General features: G+C 42.2%; 2 protein-coding genes across 2 annotated transcripts in view; both read right to left on the reverse strand.

The window, feature by feature from the left end:
* The window catches only part of gys1 (glycogen synthase 1 (muscle)), a 123,425-nt gene extending 111,286 nt beyond the window's left edge, over positions 1-12,139 (reverse strand). Inside the window, exon 1 of the mRNA XM_073049355.1 lies at positions 11,895-12,139. Coding sequence (XP_072905456.1) covers positions 11,895-12,006 — 112 coding nt within the window. The 5' untranslated portion in view covers positions 12,007-12,139. The remainder of the gene's footprint in view (positions 1-11,894) is intronic.
* A 7,935-nt stretch (positions 12,140-20,074) lies between these two features.
* tesmin (testis expressed metallothionein like protein) overlaps positions 20,075-24,350 on the reverse strand; it is a 160,107-nt gene continuing 155,831 nt past the window's right edge. Inside the window, exon 12 of the mRNA XM_073049356.1 lies at positions 20,075-23,158. Within this exon, the coding sequence (XP_072905457.1) occupies positions 22,966-23,158 (193 nt within the window). The 3' untranslated portion in view covers positions 20,075-22,965. The remainder of the gene's footprint in view (positions 23,159-24,350) is intronic.

Raw genomic sequence — 24,350 nt, forward strand, 5'->3', positions numbered from 1 at the left:
TGCATAGAAAAACTTACCCCTGTACCTACTTCCAAGCACCTTAAAACTGTGCCCTCTTGTGTTAGCCATTTCAGCCCTGGGAAAAAGCCTCTGACTATCTACATCAGGGGTGTCAAACTCATTTTAGGTCACGGGCCGGATTGAGCAAAATGCAGCTTCATGCGGGCCGGATCAGTCGGACACGTGCGAACGCAGCTTTCGTTGCCTCCGTTTTTTCAGCCTGCTCTCATGTGTCTCAGTCTCTGCTATAACTACAAAGTGTTTCACTTTACAAATTCCGTTTCTTATGAAGAAGACTGCCGAGCAAGACTGCCGAATAAACACTAAAAACCCTGAAAACCTGGTACCTGAATAAACTCAGCATTAGCCATATCATACGCCATAGGCGCTTCGATTACTGGGGCCAGCTTTAATAGTAATTAGATATTATCTCGCGGGCCAAAGATAATTCCACCGCGGGCCGGATTTGGCCCGCGGGCCTTGAGTTTGACATATATGATCTACACGATCAATGCCTCTCAACATCTTATACACCTCTAATAGGTCATCTCTCATCCTCCATCGCTCCAAGGAGAAAAGGCCAAGTTCACTCAATATATTCTCATAAGGAATGCTCCCCAAACTAGGCAACATCCTTGTAAATCTCCTCTGCACCCTTTCTATGGTTTCCACATCCTTCCTGTAGTAAGGCGACCAAAATTGAACCTGTAACATTACTTCTCGGCTCCTAAACTTAATCACACGATTGATGAAGGCCAATACGCTGTATGCCTTCTTAACCACAGAGTCAACCTGCGCAGCTGCTTTGATTGTCCTATGGACTCTGACCCCCTCTGATCCTCCACACTGCCAAGAGTCTTACCGTAAATACTATATTCTGCCTTCATATTTGACCTGCCAAAATGAACCACCTCACACTTATCTGGGTCAAACTCCATTGGCCACTTCTCAGCCAAGTTTTACATCCTATCAATATCCTGCTGTAACCTCTGACAGCCCTCCACACTATCCACAACACCTCCAACCTTTGTGTCATCAGCAAACTTACTAGCCCATCCCTCCACTTCCTCATCCAGGTCATTTATAAAAATCACGAGGAGTAGGGGGATCACAGAACAGATCCCTGGGGCACTCCACTGGTGACCGACCTCCATGCAGAATATGACCCGTCTACAACCATTTTTTGCCTTTTGTGGGCAAGCTAGTTCTGGATCCACAAAGCAATGTCCCCTTGGATCTCATGCCTCCTGACTTTCTCTATAAGCCTTGCATGGGGTACCTTATCAAATGCCTTGGTGAAATCCATATACACTACATCTACTGCTCTTCCTTCATCAATGTGTTTAGTCACATCCTCAAAAAATTCAATCAGGCTCATAAGGCACGACCTGCCTTTGACGAAGCCATGCTGACTATTCCTAATCATATTATGTCTCCCCAAATGTTCATAAATCCTGCCTCTCAGGATCTTTTCCATCAACTTACCAACCACTGAAGTAAGACTCACTAGTCTATAATTTCTTGGGCTATCCCTACTCCCTTTCTCAAATAAGACAACAACATCCGCAATCCTCCAATCCTCTGGAACCTCTCCTGTCCTTAAAGATCATCGCCAGAGGTTCAGCAATCTCCTCCCTCACCTCCCACAGTAGCCTGGGGTACATCTCATCCAGTCCCAGTGACTTATCCAACTTGATGCTTTCCAAAAGCTCCAGCACATCCTCTTTCTGAATATCTATATGCTCAAGTCTTGGGAACACTTCTTCTTATGCTATTAAAAAAAATACACACACACATTTATATATATATATATAAAATGGAATAGATGGCTTTATTCCCTAGTTTGCAGATGATACAAACATTGGTGGAGTGGTAGGTTGTGTTGAGGAAACAGATAGGTTGCAGAAGGAATTAGACAGATTAGGAGAATGGGCAAGAAAGTGGCAAATGAAATACAATGTTGGAAAATACATGGTCATGCACTTTGGTAGTAGAAATAAATCTGCAGACTATTTTCTGAACAGGGAGAAAATCCAAAAATCTGAGATGCAAAGGAATTTGCGATCACTTGTGCAGATCACCCTAAAGGTTAACTTGCAGGTAATGTTGTTGGTGAAGAAGGTAAATGCAATATTAGCATTCATATCAAGAGGTCTAGAACACAAACAGGTATGTGATGTTGAGGCTCTATAAGGCACTGCTGAGGCCTCACCTTGAGTATTGTGAACTGTGTTGGGCTCCTCATCTAAGAAAAATGTGCTGGCATTCGAGAAGGTTCACAAGGATGATTCCAGGAATGAAAGGGTTATCATATGAGGAACATTTGGTGGATCTGGGTCTGTACTCGCTGGATTTTAGAAGGACAAGGGGAGATCTCAATGAAACCTTTCAAATGTGGAAAGGATGTTTCCCATGGTGGGGAAGTGTAGCACGAGAGGGCACTGCCTCAGGATAGAGGGGCTTCCATTTAAAACAGAGATGCGGAGAATTTTCTTTCACCAGAGGGTGGTGAATTTGTGGGATTTGTTGCCACAGGCAGCTGTGGAGGCCAGGTCGTTGGGTGTATTTAAGGCAGAGCTTGATCGGTTCTTGATTAGACATGGCATCCAATGTTACAGGGAGAAGGCCGGGGAGTGGGGCAGAGGAGGGGGCAAAAAGGATCAGCTATCATTGAATAGCGAAGCAGACTCGATGTGCCAAATGGTCAAATTCTGCTCCTATATCTTATAGTCTTCTAAATCAAAATTCTTTAGTTTTTAAGTAATGGCTGGAAAGGGAGAGTAACAGCCTGGAGGTATCGTCTGGGAGCCAAGGAGGCGGTAACTCAAAAACATTTGGGAACTTTTAACCACTATTATTGACAACTACTGGAACATTCCCCACACTCAGCCTGGCCCAGTGTTCCCCACTCCTGTCTGAACCATCACCCCCCACTCCCCGTCTGAACCACCCCCCACTCCCCATCTGAACCATCCCCCCCACTCCCCGTCTGAACTGCCCCCACTCCCGTCTGAACCGCCCCCCACTCCCCGTCTGAACCATCCCCCCAATTCCCGTCTGAACCGCCCCCCACTCCCCGTCTGAACCACCCCCCACTCCCCATCTGAACCCCCCCACTCCCCGTCTGAATCACCCCCCCCCCACTCCCCATCCGAACCAGGATTATTACCCCGGACATAGGTTATGAACCTCCAGGAAGAACCCAACCTTGTAGGGTAATGTGCCTCAATAACTCAGAGAGCTGTGCTGGCTGGAGTCAGGTCCTTGTGCTTTGACTCTTGCTAGTGTCACCCATGACCAAACAGGTCAAAGGGTAGAGGCCAGACTAAAAGCAGTCCTCCAGTCTTCCAGGTTCAGGGGTTCACCCCAGGGCTAACAACTCAGACTGGTAAAAAAAAATTGGTACGGAAGCAGCAATGAAGAAACCTTCTGTATCTGCGTGTGACTGTATGTACAGACAGAGATGACGGACCTTCATTGCTTCATTGCAGTGTTACAGGCAGTAAGATATGCTATGAAGTGTGTTGTTTTTGTGGCAGCAGTACAGTTGAAGACATAATACGTTAAAAATACAATAAATAAATAGTACCCAAAAGGAATAATGAGGTGGCGTGCATGGACCATTCGCAAATCCGATGGCAGAAGGGAAGAAAATGTTCCTGGAACATTGAGTGTGAGTCTTCAGGCTCCTGCACAGAGACTGGATACTCAAGAGTATAAAACTGACCAGTCCAAAACTGATGAGATGCTACAGCGTGTATTGACTAGTGGTTGGAGAGGATTAAGATGGATATTATTGTTTGTTATTTATTTATTTTTTGTACATTCGATTAGAGTAGATGTTATAGATAGAACAGGGCCAGGAATGCATATTTGCTCTATTTACCCAGCGCAGCACCGACAGTTTAAAAGTGATCTAACAGCAGCGTGACTATGATGAGCACAACGGTCACATGCACCTACACTGGGATGCTGGAAACGTACAGAGAACGGAATTCTGGAACCGCTGAATAGGTCATGAGGAGAGCTAGTGTACAGATCAGCAACCTTTCAGCCGAGCTCAACAGCTGCAGGATCCGAGAGCCGACTCCCAGGGCAAATGCCAGTGGCTCCCAGCAATGCTGAGACCCAGTGTGGACAACATGAGCAGCCACTTGGACACAAGCAATGCAGGGCTGCACAGCAAGGCCAGGATTTTCATATCTGACCCCACACAGGTAACACCCTGGACTTGCTGGCACTGACAGGGGTGAAAATGGACAGTTCTCACTGGAACTGCCTATGTCTGGGCCATTAACTTTGTTTTTCCTCAATCCCTAAACACTGCCTGTCTGGCTGAACATTTCCAACATTGTTCACATTTTTAAATTACACACACTCCTCACTCAGTGAATGGGAAAAGCTATTTCCTTTCTCTACAGAACTGATTTTTCCAGTATACAGGTAAGACAGGGTAGTAACAGGTTGGACTGCTAGAAATCTATGGCAAAAAAAGAGGCCATTTTGTGTCACTGTATCACGCCAGTCAAAAAAAAATCATCCACTGAACCTCACTTCCCAGTTCTTACTCCACAACTTTGTAGGTAATAGCACTTCAAATACTCATTCAAGGTGTTAATAAATATGAGGAGGGTTTCTGCCTCTGATCTTGAGAAAAGAAGTTCTTCAACTACTTTATGTTTGCTGCCTCTTATTTATTTATGAGTTTGACTAAGGGAAAGACATGCTTCCAAACCTGTCCATGCAGCCCTCATTTAATTTTAAACTCCACAGTGTCATGTTTCAAAGAAAACTACCACAGTCATTCAAAAATATTCCAAAAGCTAAACTTATCCAGACACAGCAAAATCCTGTAAAATCTACAGCAGCTCAGATGCAATGACATCAGCCTGGACAGCTGTGCCTAGAACCATCGATGGTACTCCAGCTGTGGCCTAACCAGTGAAGACAGCCACTGTGCTCCTATATTGTTGGGCTTAGCCAACAATGGAAAGAATTCTATATGCCTTCTTAACCTAATCTACCTCCTTTATTCTGTCAAATGTACTCTTGTGTCCCACTTCCTAATATTCTTCCACGAACATACACTCAGTAGCCACTTTACCAGGTACCTCCTGTACCTAATAAAGTCGGCACAGAGCACATGTTTGAGGTTTTCTACTGCCGTAGCCCATTCACTTCAAAGCTCGACACGTTGTGCATTGAGAGGGGCTCTTCTGCACACCACTGTTGTAATGTGTGCTTATTTGAGTTACTGTCGCCTTCCTGTCAGCTTGAACCAGTCTTGAACCAGTTTTTTGTTTTTGCACCATTCTCTGTAAACTCTGGAGACTGTTGTGCATAAAAATCCCAGGAGATCAAGTTTCCGAGATACTCAAACCATCCCATCTGGCACCATCAATCATTTCATGGTCAAAGACACTTCGATCGCATTTCTTCCCCATTCCGATGCCTGGTCTGAACAACAACTGAACCACTTGACCATATCTGCATGCTGCTATGCATTGAGTTGCTGACACCGGATTGGCTAATTAGATATTTGTGGGAGTGCAGTTCCTTATTTTATTTCTCTCATTCAGCCCTTCCACTTCCACACACTGAGCAGGTCAAAGGTCCCGAACACTTTTTTTGAGTTATCTACGTTCTTTCTTTTTCATTTTTTAAATTTCCTTTCTGATTTCATTCCCTCCGCTTCGAAACTACTTGAAGCCTTTTGCAGCGTTAAGTTCACTGTATCGATACAACACACACAAAAATAGGCGTGTATGTGACACCATTCACGTCTCCTTCCCTCTTTTCAATTGCAGGAAAACACCACTCAGCTCTAAAATAGATTTAAATTTCCCAATGCCCTTGTGATTAATAATTTTAAAAAACCAGTTCAAATACTGACACTCTAGTTTTCTGATTAATAATGTATCATGTTGCTTTACAATTTATAATATAAATAAAATATCAGCAAAGTATCAATAGATTTGGAATATATGTGTTGAATTCCAACAAGCCTATTTTTCCCACCTGTTTTGGGGACACTTTTCCACTTACTATTCATTTTTGCTTTGCATTTACCACATTTTGTCATGGGGTAGGTGGTGAGGTGGAGCCACCCGTGGCTACAGGCTGCATCAAAGTGAGAGCGAGGAGGAAAATCTTGAGTCTCCTCTTGAGACTCTTTCCTCAACCCCTGCACAGAAATCTGCTGTGAAATGCGGGACAAGGCTTTCCCAAGTTTGAGCTCTTACTTTAATATTCAATGCTTTCTACTCATCCACTTTCTATCACCGATCAATAAACGGTTGCCAAAATACTGAAAGCTTTATTTAATGCTAAAAGGGTGTTTTTTTTTAAAAAGGATCATATAGATTTATATTCATGTTAAGAGAATTTTGAAATTGTATACGTGAAGTCTTGGCCCAAGTGACTGACCTATATTTAGATGAATTCAAAGCTAATCCCAGCTGCAAATGTACTCCAGTTACAAAATAGCACAATCATCCCCCGCTAAATGTATGCGTCATATGACCAGCAGCAAATGCTGATCCTGAGGAAGCCCGACAACCTCACCAAATTTAGGGAATTGGAATGTAGTAGCTTTAAGTGGCAAGTTTGGTGTTAACTATTCTCCAACCTAAGCACATCCTACTATGCAATATTATAACTGCAGGAACTGAAACCTATCAAACTACTCATCTCCTTCAGTTTTCCCTTGCACTACCATCTGTGAATCTTTAAATAGCAAACTTGAAATCACTTATTCATTCATCCCAAGTGATCTCAGGATAATGTTGGCGACCCAGCATGAGTCAGTAATTTCTAGTATAAGGAAGGGAACACTGAAATAGGAATCATTACCTTGCAGCAAGTCAAAGTTATTGCAGTTTCTCACTCCATATAGAAGCTGAACTCACTGCCCAATTCTTTCCCAGAATCCTGCATTACCAGCCTTCCTCTCCTGGATTTGCTAACTAAACCCAAAGCCCAAATCAATTGTTATCTGAAATAAGCAATGGCTTTTATTCAACAGATGTGCACAACCATTTAAATGACGACGCCTAACCACAAGCAGGTCAGGCAGCATCTATGGAGAGAAATAAACAGTCAGCATTTCGGACTGAGACCATTCATCAGGTGATGATAGGTAGTTAAGTAAAATACTGTAGAAAATTATCAGCAAAACCCAGTTCAAGCTCCTGAGTGAGCCCGTTGACCATTTCTTGGATGAGAGAGTTGCTAATTTGGTGTTTGGAGATACAAAGTCTAGAAGTCCGAGAGCCCAGGGCCAAGGACAGTTGGTCAGAGGCCTGGAGGCCTGTCTATATGTGTGAATGGGTGGAAGGGTGAGAAAGCAGCTTGCTCTGCTGTTGTTTCTTGTGTCGTCCTGCTCAACGTGATGGGCACACTGTGTTGGTGCTATGACACTCGGGGGTCTGCCCCCAGCCCACCTTTAGACTGCGCTGGTTGGTTATCACAAACTATGCATTTCACCATGTTTTTAATGTACATGTGATAAATTAATCTGAATCTGACGTTCCATCAATGTCACAAACCGCATTTCTCATTTGCAATTTTTGTCTTCCTCCTCGGGTGCTGGATTATTCTTGAAAATGATTGTGAATACTATAACGCTCTGTACTCTCAGATAAGTGACTTCAGTCTGAATGAATAAATTAATGAATTAAGTTCAATTGGCAAAAGCACTAATCAATATAGAATTGCTCTGCACAGATCTAGAAGGTCCCAGTTTCAATCCCCAGTTCTTGTTCCAGTGAGGTACCTCAGTTAATTAAGGAACATATCGTGCTCGCAGTTTATGATGACATTTTAATATCCACAATCTGGTCAAAGCTATGGAAGAGAACTGCATCATGACACAGTATGGCTGCCTTAGCCAGACTGAGCACAGGTTGAGGAGGGAACTGAGCATTTGTCAATGACAAGAGAGATACTTTATAGCTCATTTGTTACATCACCTGGTTTCAGTCATTTACGGGGAAATGCTTTGAAGTATAGTATCTGATTTTTTTTAAATGAATACATTGTTTTATAAATAGAAGCAACCTTTCTGGCCATGGGATTATGTAAGTAAATACTGACATTCACAGCTCTGCTCCATTTGGTTCCTGAACTGTCAACAGGGCAAAATGCCAGGAAGAGGTTGGGACACTTCCAAATGAGAGAAATGATCCATTAGGAAAGCAGAAACTGAAGAGGTTCTGCAGATGCTGGAAATGCAGAGTCTCTCTCTCTCTCACACACACACACACACACACACACACACACACACACACACACACACACACACACACACACACACACACACACACACACACTCACACACACACGCTGGAGGAGCTCAACAGGTCAGGCAGCATCTATGGAAAGGAATGAAGTGTCAAAGTTTTGGGGCGGAGACCCCAAGTCCTGATGAAGGGCTGGGTTGGCTGGGTTGGCTCTCTAGCTGCTGCCTGACCTGCTGAATTTCTCGTGTGTGTCACCCTCACACTACGCTGATCCAGTCCTGAAAACAGCCCCCCGACCCACAGTTCCCTGATTCCAGGCCTCGACTGCCATGACCTGATATTAATGACCTTGTCGGCAACATTCACAACTCCATATTTACGAACAATATTCCTTACCTCTGGCAATGGTTACAGGGAGAGGAGAGATTTCACCCCGATTCCCAATCACTCCAACTTTATTAGGGTTTTTGCCGCCACACAAATAAATGTTAACTTGATATCAGATCATTAGATTCAGCGCTCTGGTCCAATTGGACCAAAGTTCTCATGAGAACAATAGCGTTCGAGTGAGCACAACACTGTTACAGTGCTAATGAATCAGATTCAGCTCTGTACGGAGCCTGTGTGTTCTCCCCGTGATCGTGTGGGTTTCCTCCCACGTCCCAAAGACGTACGGGTCAGCAGGTTAATCGTTTACATGGGTGTAATCAGGTGGTGCGGCCTTGCTGGGCCAGAAGGGCCAAAAACGGGGCTGTATTTCCGAGTAAAAAAAATAAAGTGGGGTCTGAAACCAGACTGACAGTGAGGTTATGGTCAATAACATCAATGATAACGGATATGATCACACTGACTGTGCGCTGGAGTACTGCCCGTCAGCTGCTCCTGCCTTCCGCACCTATGCACTCCAATGCAGAGGTTAGGAACACGCTGGAAGTCAGACGTATTGGAAGGCAGCATGGAGATCTGCGTAAATCAAGTGAAGCCGCTGTTTCACAGCTCCAGTGCAGTCTGTGTGATGCCTAAATGTCCTCTAGGTGAGTGTGTGGATCCCTGCTCGGTGTTCTTCCTCTCACATCCCACAGACGCAAGGGCTGGTAGGTTAGCTGGCTGCTGTAAATTACAGCTCACCTGCACAAGCACCCTCTTTATATAAAAATCGGATTAGATTTTTAATCTAATTTTTTTTTAATTGGACTAGAATGGATGGATGCTTGACGTTCACTGCAGACCTGCAGGTTGGAAGGCCTGTTTCTGATGCCGTGACACTGTGACACCCAAGTTTCCGCTCTGGGCTCAGTGTTGAATGTAGAAGAGTTAAATGGCTCAGCCCTCAGCTTTATATCACCCATGACAGGTGCATGTAGCTTGGCACCACTCAGCTGATGCTGATTAAAAAGGCACCTGTAGGAAAAAGGTCTCCATTTTTCTTTTTCTTTGTTTATTTATTGAGATACAGAGCTGAATAGGCCATTCGGCCCTTCGAGCCATACTGCCCAACAATCCCTGATTAACCTACCAACCAGTCCGTCTTTGGACTGTGAGAGGAAACCAGGGCACCTGGAGGAAACCCACACGGTCACAGGGAAAACAAACAAACAGACAGCACGTACAACACGCTGGAGGAACTCAGCAGGTCGGGCAGCATCCATTGAAATGAACAGTTAAGGTTTCGGGCCGAGACCCTTCGTCAGGACTGAAGAAGGAGGGGGCAGGGGCCCTATAAAGAAAGTGCCAGGTGAAAAACCAATCAGAGGAAAGATCAAGGGGTGGGGGAGGGGATAGGCAGGAAAGGTGAAGGAGGAATGTAAGGGGAAAGCACTATGGGTAGTAGAAGAAGGCAGAATCATGAGAGAGGTGATAGGCAGCTGGAGGAAGAGGCAGAGTGAAAGTGGGATGGGGGAAGGGAGAGGGAGGGAATTACCGGAAGTTGGAAAATTCAATTCAAACAGACAGCAGCAGGTTTTGTTGTTCTTAATTGAATACTTAGTATTTTTAAGAACATTGATCAACTACTTAAATATCAACTAATTTAAAATGCTTCTGGTTATAAGAAGCATTTTAAAAAGTCAGAAAAGGCCTTTGACTGAACCTCAACATTAGGACCACACCTTCCTGAGAGTCACCCTGCACCTGCCTCCAGCTACAAACAAGAGAAAATCTGCAGATGCTGGAAATCCAAGCAATACGCACAAAATGCTGAAGGAACTCAGCAGGTCAGGCTGTGTCTATGGAAAAGAGTACGGTCAATTTTTAATGATGAAACTTCGACTGTACTTTTTTCCCTTAGATTCTGCCTGGCTTGCTGAGTTCCTCCAGCATCTTGTGTGTGTTAACCATAGAACCATAGAACACTACAGCACAGTACAGGCCCTTCAGCCCTCCATGTTGTGCCGACCCATATAATCCTTAAATAAAAGTACTAAACCCACACTACCCAATAACCATCCATTTTTCTTTCATCCATGTGCCTGTCCAAGAGGCTCTTAAATACCCCTAATGTTTTAGCCTCCACAACCATCCCTGGCAAGTCATTCCAGGCACTCACAACCCTCTGTATAAAAAACTTACCCCTGATGTCTCCCCTAAACTTCCCTCCCTTAATTTTGTACATATGCCCTCTGGTGTTTGCTATTGTTGCCCTGGGAAACAGGTACTGACTATCCACCCTATCAATGCCTCTCCTAATCTTGTAAACCTCTATCAAGTCCCCTCTCATTCTTCTACGCTCCCAAGAGAAAAGTCCCAGCTCTGCTAATCTTGCCTCATATGACTTGTTCTCCAAAACAGATGACAACCTGGTAAATCTCCTCTGCACCCTCTCCACAGCTTCCACATCCTTCCTAAAATGAGGTGACCAGAATTGAACACAATACTCTAAGTGCGGTCTCAGTTGCCCTACCCCTGGTTAGTTTGTCCTGTGGGTGGGGATTAAACACAACCAGAAATAGTGATACTGATTAAAAAGTATAATTCTGTACAACAACGTCAGGCTGCAACAAAGAGGTGACCTATCCCCATTTGGGACGTCCTTAGATATTAGCAAGGACTCAACCAGGCTGGATCTGTTTCTGTAGTTTTCAAAAACACTTCAGTATACCAGAAGTAGAAAGTAGATTTAAAAACAACAATTCTATTTATGTAAAATAACTAAGATTATTTGAAAGTTAGTCAACAAAATGTAAAATAGAATAAGCTTTGATACTATTAATTGCTGGCCAGGCAGTAAGTCCCGAACAGGAAACTTGAGCATCTCTCATAGATTCCTTCAGACATTTACCAGAAGTCTGTTCAGACAGAAGCTATGACCTTTTCCTGTCCTTGCCATTTATTTTCTTCTCTGGCGTATGCAAAATAAAGGACTAAAGACGCTATTTCTGAATGTTTGTAGAGCACAATGAGCATAAAATGTACGTATGCAAATCTTGGCTTTGCTGCAACATGGCATTTTAAACGGTAGTGATATAAGTAATTAAATATTCATATCTGATGGTTCGCGTTGTTGCATTGTAGGAAGGCTGAGGAGGTTCTGGTAGGTGACAACTCTTTTAAAGCTTCCTCCCAGCCAGAGGCTGAGAGTCTGCCAGCCTCGGCTGATCCTGCTGCCGGTCAGCCGGAACCTTCACCACCTATCCCTGTTGCGTTCTGTCGCCTTACCTTTATTCGCCACCTCCCAGGCGATCTCGAACAGGAAAAGGTTATCGGCTGGGAGATCGTCCTCAAAGCCGGAAAGCGAACCATACGACGGCGAGTTACTCAGGAACGACATGCTGCCGAGATCTCAGGAGGGAGAAATCCGACGGCAGCGCAGCATCGGAACTGATCGCGCCCAACTTGGAACCGAGCATGGGCAATGAGCAGCGCGGCACGGAGTCAGTGGCGGCCAGTGCATGCAGCAACGCCACCGGGCTCCAGGGGCGCGCTTCTGCGGGACAGGACCCACGATCACGCCTGGCTCCACCAGGGGGAGGCGGGTTCCAGGAACCGCCGAATCCACCTCGTAAATGAACCGGGAAGGAAACTTTCAGTAGTTGCGCAACTGGTCGTGTTTCATCCAGGTAGAGTTGAATAATCTCGAGATGTCCGTAGGCTGCCGTCTGGCAATTCCAGGCTGTAGGAGTACGTGCGGAAGTTTACAGCAAGGGCTCGACGGGGAAAGACCACAGTACTGGGTTCTTCTGCTACTGCAGGGAGGGCCCGGTTGTGTGATACTACCCTAGAGGCAGCAGTGTTCTTGATGTGTTGGAATGTAATAGAACAACACTGAAAGCATTGACTATGAAAGTAAAGAATGAAAAGGTTTTGCACAGTTTATACACGGGAATTTTTTTATTATGAATAAAGTTCTTTTTGATTGAAAAATGAACTGTCAATGAAAGTGGTAGATGTGGATTCAATTTCAAAGGGTTGGATAGGAGGAGTATGGAGAGATATGGTCCCGGTGTAGATGGGACTAGGTGGATTAGGTCAGCATGGACTAGATGGGCCACAGGGCCTATTTCTGTGTTGTAGCACTCTATGACATTATGATAACTAGGGAAGGGGGGAGGCATGCATTGATGTCCTAAATGAGTACTTTGAATTAATATTTTCCAAGGAGAAGGACATAGAGGATCAGGGGATCAGTCTGGAGTGTACCAATTTGATAGGGAATTCCGAAATAGAGGGGGTAGAGGGTTCTTAAAAACATTATGGTGCATATGACTCCAGGGCTCTCTCCTACTAAGAGAGGCAAAAAAAAACCTCTTAGTTCCTGAACCAATATCTCCTTGTGGAGGACTGGTGAGTAGCAAATGTTCCTTTATTCAAAAGGTGAAATAAGGATAATTCTGGAAACTATAGACCATTGCACTCAGCTCAATGGCAGGGAAGATACTAGGGAAGATTCTAAGGGATAGGACTTATGAACAAATGGAAAACCATGGCCTAATTAAGGATGGTCATCATGGCTTTGTGCAGGGCAAGTCATAACTTACTAACCTGATTGAGGTTTTTGAGGAGGTAGAGTTGTGGATGTTACATATGTGTAATTTAGTAAGGTGTTTGATAAAAGTCCCTCATGAGGGGCTTGTGCAGAAAATGAAGATGCATGGATCCATGGCGAGTTTATTGTTTGGATTCAGAACTCGCCTGGCCAGAGAAGAGCACAGTGTAGTAGTCTATAGGATTTATTCTGGCTATAGGTCTCTGACAAGTGGCAGTTCACAAGGATCTGTATTGAGACCTCCATTGTTTGTGATATATGTATTGTAAATTATATAGATTACTGAGGCCTAATTTGGAGTATTGTGTACAGTTCTTGTCACTCACAGTCCCTACAGGAAATATATCAATAATATTGAAAGAATGTAGAGAAAATTTACAATGATGTTGCCAGGATTTCAAGACCTGAGTTATAGAAAAAGGTTAAATAGGTTCGGTCTTTATTCCCAAGAGCATAGGAGAATGAGAGGAGATTCAATAGAAGAATGCAAAATTAGAAGTGTCACGAGACTGGTAGCACCATGTTCATTCCAGGGCAGCTGTCTCACCTTTGGTCCCCAACAGACACTGACCTCTCACCCATGGCTCCCAGTAGCTGTTTGCGTGCAACAACGGCCATACATGGTACTCCACGTTGCCATTTGGTCTAAACTAGGCAAGGGAATTATGGCAATGTCGACATTAGTGAGAGTTGGTTACAGGAGGGGCAGGCCTGGTAGCTCAATGTCCTGTTGTTTTAGTCATGATCGGTGGAAAGGATTAAAGAGGGAGCAGTGGCATTATGAGTCAGAGTGCCTAGAAAAGGCAGACTGGAGGTCATCTACTGAGGCTATATAGGTAGAAATGAGGAATAAAAAAGAGATGACCATTTTCATGGGTTTATATTATAGACCACCCAATAGTCCATGGGATTTCAAGACACAAATTTGTAGAGAGATCATAGGCTGCTGCAAGAAACTTAAGGTTGTTATAGTAGGTGATTTTTACTTTCCACATATTGACTGGGTCTCCCATACTGGAAAAGGGATAGATGGGAAAGAGTTTGCCAGATATGTTCAGGAAAGTTATCTTAATTAGTACGTGGAAGTCCCAACTAGAGAGAGTGCAATACTAGATCTCCTATTTGGGAATGAGACAGGGCAGGTGACAGATGTTTGTGTAGGGAAACATGTTGCATCCAGTGATCATAATGACATTATTTTCAAGGTAATTATAAAAAAGGATCGGTCTGGTCCTCAGGTTCAGATTCTAAATTGGAGAAATACTAATTTTGGTGGTATCAGAAGGGATCTGGCAAGTGTGGATTGAGATAGGTTGTTTTCTGGCAAAGGTGCACTTGGTAGGTGGGAGGCCTCAAAAATGAAAATTTGAGAGTAAAGGGTTTTTATGTTCCTCTTGGAATAAAATACAAGAATAACAGATTTAGGGAATCGTGGTTTTGAATTGACTTTATTTCTTATACCTTTCACATATATGAATAAAAATCTTCAGTTTACATCTCCAACTAAATATGCAATTTATAGTAATTTGTAATAAATAGTATGTACAACAGGATAGTCAATACAACATAGAAATACAGTTGAGTCAGTATGAATTAATCAGTCTGATGGCCTGGTGGAAGAAGCTGTCCCAGAGCCTGTTGGTCCTGGCTTTTATGCTGCGGTACCATTTTCCCAGATGGTAGCAGCTGGAGCAGTTTGTGGTTGGGGTGACACAGGTCCCCAATGATCCTTCGGGCCCTTTTTATGCACCTGTCTCTGTAAATGTCCTGAATAGTGGGAAATACACACCTACAGATGCGCTGGGCTGTCCACAACACTCTCTGCAGAGTCCTGCGATTGAGGGAAGTACAGTTTCCATACCAGGCAGTGATGCAGCCAGTCAGGATGCTCTCAATTGTACCCCTGTAGAAAGTCCTTGGGATTTGGGGACTCGTGCGAAACTTCTTCAACCATCTGAGGTGAAACAGGCACTGTTGTGCTTTTTTCACCACACAGCCAGTATGAGAGATACTGTCAATTCTTAAGAAAAGGGAGGTGCATAGCAGGGATAGGTATGTAGGAACAAATTCAGTACTTGAGGAGTTTAAATCGTGCAAGAGAACACTTAAGAAGAAAATCAGGAAGGCTCAAAGAAGGCATGAGGCTGATCAAGGTGAAAGAGAATCCCAAAGTCGACTAATGATATATTAAGAGCAAAATAGCAAGAGACAAAACTGGTCCTTTGGAAGATCAGAGTGGTATTACATGTGTGGAGCTGAGATGGGGCAATATTAAATAGATTTTTGCATCTGTATTTACTTGGGAGACTGGATATGAGGTAATTCAGCAGCAAGGTCATGGAGACTATACAGATTATAGAGGAAGAGGTGATTGGAGGCAAATGAGGATGGATGAAACCTCATCCATGGACAAGGTATTCCATTGAACCCTGTGAGAGGCTAGTACAGAAATTGCAGTGTCCCTTGTAAAGATATTTAAAACATCCATAGCCACAGGTGGGGTGCTGGAGGATTGGAGGATAGCTAATGTTGTATTGTTTAAGAAAAGCTCTAAAAATAAGCCAGGAAGCTATAGGACAGTGAGACTGTTATCTGTAGGGGAAAAGTTATTGGATGGCATTCTAAGAGACTGGATGTATAAATATTTGGAAAGACAAGTACTAATTAAGCATAGTCAACATGGCCTTGTGCATGGTAAATTATGTCTAACAATTCTTATAGTCTTTTGAGAAAGTTACCAGGAAATTTAAAGGCAATGTAGTGGATGTTATCTACATGGACTTTAGCAAGGCACTTGACAAGGTCCTGCATGGGAGGTTGGTCAAGAAGGTTCAGTCACTTGGCATTCAAGATAAGGTAGTAAATTGGATTAGACATTTGCTTTGCATGAGAAGCCAGAGATTGGTAGTAAATGGTTGCCTCTCTGAATGCAGGCCTGTGACTAGTGGTGTGCCACAGGGATCGGTGCTTGGTCTGTTGTTGTTTACCATCTATATCAATCATCTGAATGATGATGTGGTTAATTGGATCAGCAAATTTGTGGATGACACCAAGATTTGTGATGTAGTGGACAGTGAGGAAGACTATCACAGCTTACAGTGGGATTTGGACCAGCTGGAAAAATGGGCTGAAAAATGGCCAATAAAATTTAATGCAGAGAAGTGTGTACTGTTGCACTTTGGGAGGAACGAAAAGGGCAGATCTTACAGGGCGAGTGGTAGGGCACTGAGTGAGGTAGAACAGAAGAATCTGGGAATACAGGTCCATAATTTGAAAATGGTGTCATCAATGTACTGGGTACAGGCATTGGGATGTTATGTTGAAATTTTATAAAACACTGGGAAGGCCTAAATTGGAGTATTGTGTCCAGTTTTGGTCACCTACCTCCAAGAAAGATGCAAATAAGATTGAAAGAGTGTAGAGGAAATTGGTAAGGATGTTTCTGGGACTTGAGAACCTACAGTACTATGCAAAAGTATTGGGCACGTAGCTAGTGTGCCTAAGACTTTTGCACAATACTGTAATAATTTTATGTATTGCACAGCTGCTGCCAAAATAAAGACAAATTTCATGACATGATTGATGATAAACCTGATTCTGATATGGGTTACTATTATGGACTGAGAGTGGCAAGGGGGCAGGGAGAGGGGATCAGGATTGGGAAAAGAAGAAGGGAGAAGGGAAGAGCAGGTAGCATTAGAGAGACATTCTGTAATGATCAGTAAACCAATTGTTTGGAATCAACTTACCTTGCCTGGTGTCTCAGGGCTGTGCGTATCTGCACCTGAGCCACCCTACCCTGGTGCTCCTTCTCTATCACCTGTCCCGCACTCCTCCACTCTTGCCATTCCCAACATCCTTTGCTCCCACCAGATTTACAAACACGCTCTTTGCTCCACGTTGACAAATACAGCACTGTGCAAAAGTCTTAGGCACATGTATATAGCTAGTGTGTCTAAGACTTTTACACAGAACTGAGAGTTACAGGGAAAGGTTGAATAGATTATGACTTTATTCCCTAGAATGTAGAAGATTGAGGGGAGATTTGCTAGACGTGTACAAAATTATGTTGGGTATAGATAGGGTAAATGGAAGCAGGCTTTTTCCACTGAGGTTGGGTGAGACCACAACTAGAGATCTTGGGTTAAGGATGAATAGTGAAATGCTTAAGGGGAACATGATGAGGAGCTTCTTCATTCAGAGGATGGTAAGAGTGTTTTATGAGCTGCCAGCAGAAGTGGTGGATGCAGGTTCGCTTTCAACATTTAAGAGAAATTTGGATAGGTACATGATGGGAGGAGTATGGAGGGACATGGTCTGGGTGCATGTAAATGGGACTAGGCAGGTAAATAGTTTAGCATGGACTAGATGAGCTGAAGGACCTATTTCTCTGTTGTAGTGTTCTATGGCTCTATATGAAAACATCAAACAGTGAGGCAATGTGCAGATGATACAAAGATTAGTGGTGTTATGAATAACATAGAAATCTAGTGAAGAATGCAGCAGGCTATAGATCAGATGCAGATATGAGCAGATAAGTGGTAGATAGAGTTTAACTCAGTCGAATGTGAAGTGTTGTACTTTAGGAGATTAAATGTATAGGGATAGTACACTGTTGATGAGCAGAGGGATCCTGGGGTCCAATTGAATTGCTCAATATGTTAAGGTGGTAAAGAAGGCAAATAGCAAGTTTGCCTTAATTAGTTGAGGAATTGAGTTAGAGTCAGGAAGTTATGTTGCAGCTTTAGAAAACTTTAGTTATACTGCATCCAGTTCTGATTGCCTCATTTTTGGAAAGATATTGAGGCATTTGATAGGGCGCAGAAGTTGTTTACCAGGATGCTGCCTGGATTAGATGGCATGGGCTATAAGGAGAGGTTGGACAAACCTGGATTGTTTCTTCTGGACTGGCAGAGGCTGAGGGAAGATCTCAGAGAGGTGTATAAGGTTATGAGAGGCATAGATAGGGTATCTTTATCACAGGTTTGAAATGTGTTTAAAGTGAGAGGAGGTAAATTCAAAGGAGCTGTGTAAGGCAGAATTTTTGCAGAGAGTGGTGGGTGTCTAGATGTGTTACCTGGGTTGGTGGTGGAGGTAAATTCAACAGAGGCATTCAAGAGGTACTTAGATAGGCACATGGATGTGCAGGAAATGGAAGAGTATGGACACGGTGTGGGCAGAAGGGATTCTGCAGATGCTGGAAATCTGAGCAACATGCAAAATACTGGAGGAACCCAGCAGGCCAGGCCAGGGTTTTGGCTGACATTTTGGGCTGAAACCCTTTGGCAAGACTGAAGGAAAAAGCTGAGGAGTAGATTTAAAGGGTGGGGGGAGGGGAGAGAGAAAAGCCAGGCAATAGGTGAAAATTGGAGAGGGAAGGATGAAGTAAAGAGCTTTGAAGTTGATTGGTGAAAGACACACAGAAGGCCATGGAAGAAAGAAAAAGGGAGGGCGGAGCACCAGAGAGAGGCAATGGGTGAGCAAGGAGATAAGGTGAGAGAGGATAAAGAGGATGGGAAATGGTGAAGGGGGAGGGGGTCAGGGGACATTACCATAAGTTTGAGAAATCGATGTTCATTCTATCAGTTTGGCTACCCAAACAAAATAAGGTGTTGTTCCTCCAACCCAAGTGTGGCCTCATCATGACAGTGGAGGAAGCTATGGATGGACATATCTGAACAGGAATGGTAATTAAAATGGGTGGCCACTGGGAAATCCCACCTTTTATGGCAGAGTGTAGGTGCTTGGTGATGCAGTTTCCCAATCTACGTTGGGGCTCACTGACATATAGGAGGCCACACCGGAAGCACCAAACACAGTATATGACCCCAACAGACTCGCAGCTGAAGTGTTAACTCACATGGAAGGTGCTTATTTGATTACTAATTTACTTAGTTCAGCACAAAATTGTGGGCTGATGGACCTGTTCCTTATAACATTGTTCTGTTATAAGAGGCATAAAAATTAAAAAGGTGTCAGTTTTAAACTAAAGTAAATTTTATATTACTGAGATAAGCAGGAAAACACTGGTGTTAAAATGAGGCTGTCAGCTTTATCAGAATCTTGATCTTCAGGAAGTATTGAGGCAAGCAAGTAACCTGGAAACCCCAGGATTTTTTTCTCACTCTGTTTGACCTTCAAAGAAATGATTGGAAAGGCTGTGGCAGTGGATGGAGCAATGAAGATGGGGGCTTTTTTACATATACTGTAATTGATAGCAGTTTGCAGAGTAAGTTACAGTCTCACACCAATATTATGGGTTTCATGATCCTATTTTTTTCTTCCAATCATGTAGTCTGTAAGCATAACTAATTTTGTAAACTTTTGGTTAGTTTATCTACATGTTCATCATGACATTCCCCTTCATTAACAGCATGGTTTAATGAATATATTACTAATACTAGATTCTCAGCCATTCTATATGTCATTTGATTATTAATTACTCAGTCTTGAAGTTGGGATAGATCTAGTAGCCAGATGACATTGAGGGACAATACAGAAAGCATGGCCATTTGGCAAAATGATTAAGTAAATGATGAAATAGCAGGAGAGGGAATTGGAATGCGAGTTGGAGTATTTTGACAGTCAATGCTGATGAGCTGTCGGACCGTGGAAGGGATTTACAGATGATTATTACCTTCATAAGAAAGACCACAACAGATTTACAGATTACAGATTTATAATTTGGAGAAAGAATGCTGCTTAGTCATTTTCCTTTTCTACAGAGACAATATTGAGCAATGAACTATGGTTTTTGTCATATCATGTTGCAATTAAGGCTACATAACTTTTGATTGTAACTTTATTCTGAAATTGTAAGGACAAAAAGTTATATCATATTTGTTCCATTTCTGTTAAACTGCCAAATTCATCATAGAATTACATTTAAAATTCATTAAATATAAGAAAGATGATCTTTAACAATACTACCCAAATATTAAAATGTGTACAACAGGAAATCTTACAGATATTAAAAAGTTCTTTCAATATCATTTTAAATGTGATCCACTAAAATCATTTAAAATCTGCTTCAATAAATAAATATTTCAATAAATTAATTTAAAATGTCTCAATGAATAATTTAAAACATTTCAATGTGTAAATTTGTTACATTTCAATGTATTATTTGTTAATGACCAAAACATGAAATGCTTTAAAATTAGTTCCTCATTTATACTTAGCTTTTCAAATATTTCATCAGCTTTCTGTTAACAGGAAGCCGTTAACAAAAAATAACACCAATATGAAGAATTTCCAGTGAATGATGAGATCTTGTTATTATGTCATTGAAGGTTCCAGGTTACTGTGAAATATTAACCTGCTTTAACTGTTCAATTGGGTAATGTCAGCTGTACTCATTGACTGGGTCATAATACAATAGGTACTGGATTTGCTGGGTCTCATCAGCAGCTAGCCCTGTTTGGTTATGGTGTATTTGAGCACTACATTATAGTGCTACAGGATCAGGTAGTGTTGTAGTTGTAACAACAGGAGCTCCCTCTGCAGCCAGTGAAGAGATAGTGTGCTGATAGTGGGATTGGTGCAGGAGCTCTCCTGCAACAGGGCCTCCTCCACTTGAGATCCACTGGAGCCAGCTCCTTTTTATCATGACCCAATATAGGCACAGTGTCACAACAGGATTCTGAAGCCACTGAATCAAGATTCTGCAAGAATCAGTGCCTTGGATGTAATGCTGCAACAATCCTGGTTGTTGTGATAAGAGCTGGCTCTGCTGGGGTTATGGTGCTGCATGAATGGGCTCTGCTGGGATGGGGGGATGTAGGCACTAGCCCTGCTGGGGTTATGGTGCTGTAGGAACAAATACTGCATGGAAAGAGGGGCCGGAATTGGGTCTGCTGGAGTTGGCAAGGTAGAAGCTGGCTCTGCTTGGGTTATGATGCTGCAGGAATGGGCTCTGCTGGAATTGGGAGGGGCAGGCACTAGCCCTGCTGGGGTTATGGTGCTGCAGGAGCTGGGTCTGCTAGGTATTAGTGCTGCAGGGTACCATTTTGTTTGGGTTCATTCAATGGGCCTGATTGCTGGACTGTGGCCAACACTGGCTCCTCTTTTACTTCAAGGTAATACTAAATTTAGAATTTTTCTTTTAAAATCATGCTATCCACATTGAATCTACATAATATTTCTAATTGTTTATCATGGCATGTTCCCTTTGCAAAATTTAAGACTGACTTGCAAGCGACAGGCATTGGGTACACTTGTGAAAATCAAGTGCCTATTGCTCACACTGTTGTGTGTCAGCAGCCCAGCCCTGTTTACATAATCTTGGCATTCACAATTACTTTCCAGTAGGGATCACAGAATAGAAACTGTGATATCTTTTTCCACTATTCCAGCTCGTAGGCATAGTGGTTACTTACCAACTACTTACATAAAATCACCAAATTCTCTACAGAAGACTGTAGATGCTGGAATCTAGGCCAACAATTTACTGGCGGAACAAGTCAAACAGTGTTTGTGGGAGGAATGGAATTGTTGATATTTTGCATTGAGACCCTGCTAGGTTCTGATTCAGGTAATTTTGACCTGAAACTTGACAATTCCTTTCCTCCTATGGATGCTGCTCGACCTGCTGAATTCCTCCAGCAGAATTCCTCCAGCTCTACATATACAGAAAGCTGTTTCTCAAATGTCTGATCTGGATGCTTCCATCTTTACCAGGGATGGAATTCATGCTGAGCCATCTTAAGAGTTTGTGTTTATTTTTTGTGGTCATTTACTCTGATTTCTGAAAGGGATAATTTTGTTGAAATGTGTTTCCATGAACTATTTAGAGAAGGTGGATAAAATAGGCTTGCATGTACTGTATCTCTAAATAAACTTCGAAATTAGTAAACTTACAAAATGTACAGAGTAGGTAGCTTGACAAGTTACTAATGAATTTGCCTGATTTCTGCCCCTTAATATTAGTTCTAACCAGCTCTCTCTACACATTCTAAAACTTTAAACAATTATTATGGCAGTTGCTTTTTTAAAAAAAATGTGTGCCTCAGATTTTCAATTGCAATCACCATAATTCTGGATAACATTTTTTTCTGGTTTGGAAGGCCAGAATATAGATCCACAGGCACCATTCACCTTCATTCATGTGGGTATTCTTCATGTGTGAGCCCCAGACAATTGTGCTTGAGAAGTACCAGCTCACATTTCCATCAGTAGGATTGGTAGTCTTTTTAAATTTTGGTGCCTTCTAATTGTGCTGCTCACTCATAGTGGAAGCTAAAGGATAATTTGAGGAATTAAGTGAAATTTCATTAGAGTAAGGCTCTACATTTCATACTTTTTAAAATTTAGGTAAAGTATTTGTAAAATGCTGATTTTAAAAAGTAGGACAAATTATTTAATTTTTAAGTTTTCTGAAAATTATATTTAGCAAAACCTTAAATGTTAACTTTACTTTTGTATTTGGAGTCAATTTCAAAATTAGAAAATACTTATGATGGCACACTATGTTACACTTAACAAATTATTTTAAAATGCTCATAGCAACCTAAGAGATATTCCTTGCACCCTGCCATAAAATATTTCTGTAAATGGAGATTGCTTAAGAAAACCTGTAGCAAATTACAATACTGACCATGCCTAATACAAAACAGAAACTTGTTCCAACATGCATCTGGGGAGAGTTCCAAACCAGGGTTATCTCGGCATGGGAAGAGTAAGATAAAACTCATCTATTGGCTATAAATATAATGAAGTACCATCTGTTATGCATTAATGTAAAGTTCACAGGCATTGCATTTCTTCTGCTCTCCATTCTAAATGTAGAATTTGTGCCAAGCAACGACCAAATTCTTCCAGGATCATATGTTCTGCGACAGGGAGTGAATGATGAGCTTTCTCTGCTTCTTCTGCCTGGGCCAAGAGGCAGCCACAGGTTGCATCAACAACATCCCAAGTGATAAAAGTGAAAGGGTGCCTGCAAATAGTTTGAAACAATTAATAAAACAATGGACAACATAAGCTTTACAATTAATCGAGTCACAACAACAAAAGCAGCATCAAATCAAGGCTGAACTCTAGGATTGTAGAAGTATGTTCCATTTACACCATGAATCTGCTTACAAAAATATATGCACAAAATTATTACAAAGTTATTTTCTATAAAAATTATCTATATGGGACAGCAGTAGCAAACAATCATTGTTTTAATTAACAAACAAGTTGAGTTAGATATTCTGTGGTTAGTTCAACAATGGTTGAGGCCACCTGCCAAAAAGGATCGGAGTCTCAATAACAGGTTTGCGTCCAATAGTAACTGCTTCTTTGTGTAAAATGAGCCTGGATGTCTCAAAGGATTCTCAGTATCTTAATTTCATGAGTTGAAAAGTGTCTATTGAGATGAGCAGTAAATGGCTATATTATGTCTTTGATTTCCATTTAGACTAGCATATTTAATTTTCATATAGACAGTTAAGCTATACAATATCTATGCCAGGACCACTACATTTAAAAACGGTTACCCCCCAAAGCCATCAGGCTGATCAACACCTCCACTCATTAAGCCAGAGATGTTAATAGAGAGACATTTGAGTTTAAAAAATGCAAAAAAAGGCAAAATTCACAGGTTCATAAACAGAGAGTACTGAGTGATAATAATAATAAATAAATAAAGCAGAAATGGCTGGCTACATTGGAAAGTTAGATGTGTTCAACTGCACAACAGATAACTGGATGTTCTACACTGAATGAATTGAGCAGTCTTTTGAAGCTAGTTATATAGCCAATGAGAAACGAGTGCCAATGTTACTGAATGCAACAGGTGTTAAAGCATACAGTTTGCTAAAATGTTTTACTATTCCAACCAAATCAGCTTTGCTGATATCGTCAATGCAATGCAGGAAGCTTTAGAACCAAAACCATTGATTACAGAATGCTACAGGCTTCATAAGCAGAATCAAAAGGAAGGGTAGCCCATTTCAGCTTATGTGGCTGAATTGAAGAAATTGTCTGAGCATTGTGTTTTCAGTGATAGACTTAATGATGATGCAGTGAAAGATTGTTTAGTTTGTGAAATCTTACAAGAAAACATTCAAATACAACTACTAACTGAAGCACAACTTGTATTTAAAAGAGCTGTTGAAATCATACTATCCACGGAAACTGCAGAC

Source organism: Hemitrygon akajei, chromosome 6 (assembly GCF_048418815.1).
Source record: "Hemitrygon akajei chromosome 6, sHemAka1.3, whole genome shotgun sequence".
Lineage (NCBI taxonomy): Eukaryota > Metazoa > Chordata > Chondrichthyes > Myliobatiformes > Dasyatidae > Hemitrygon > Hemitrygon akajei.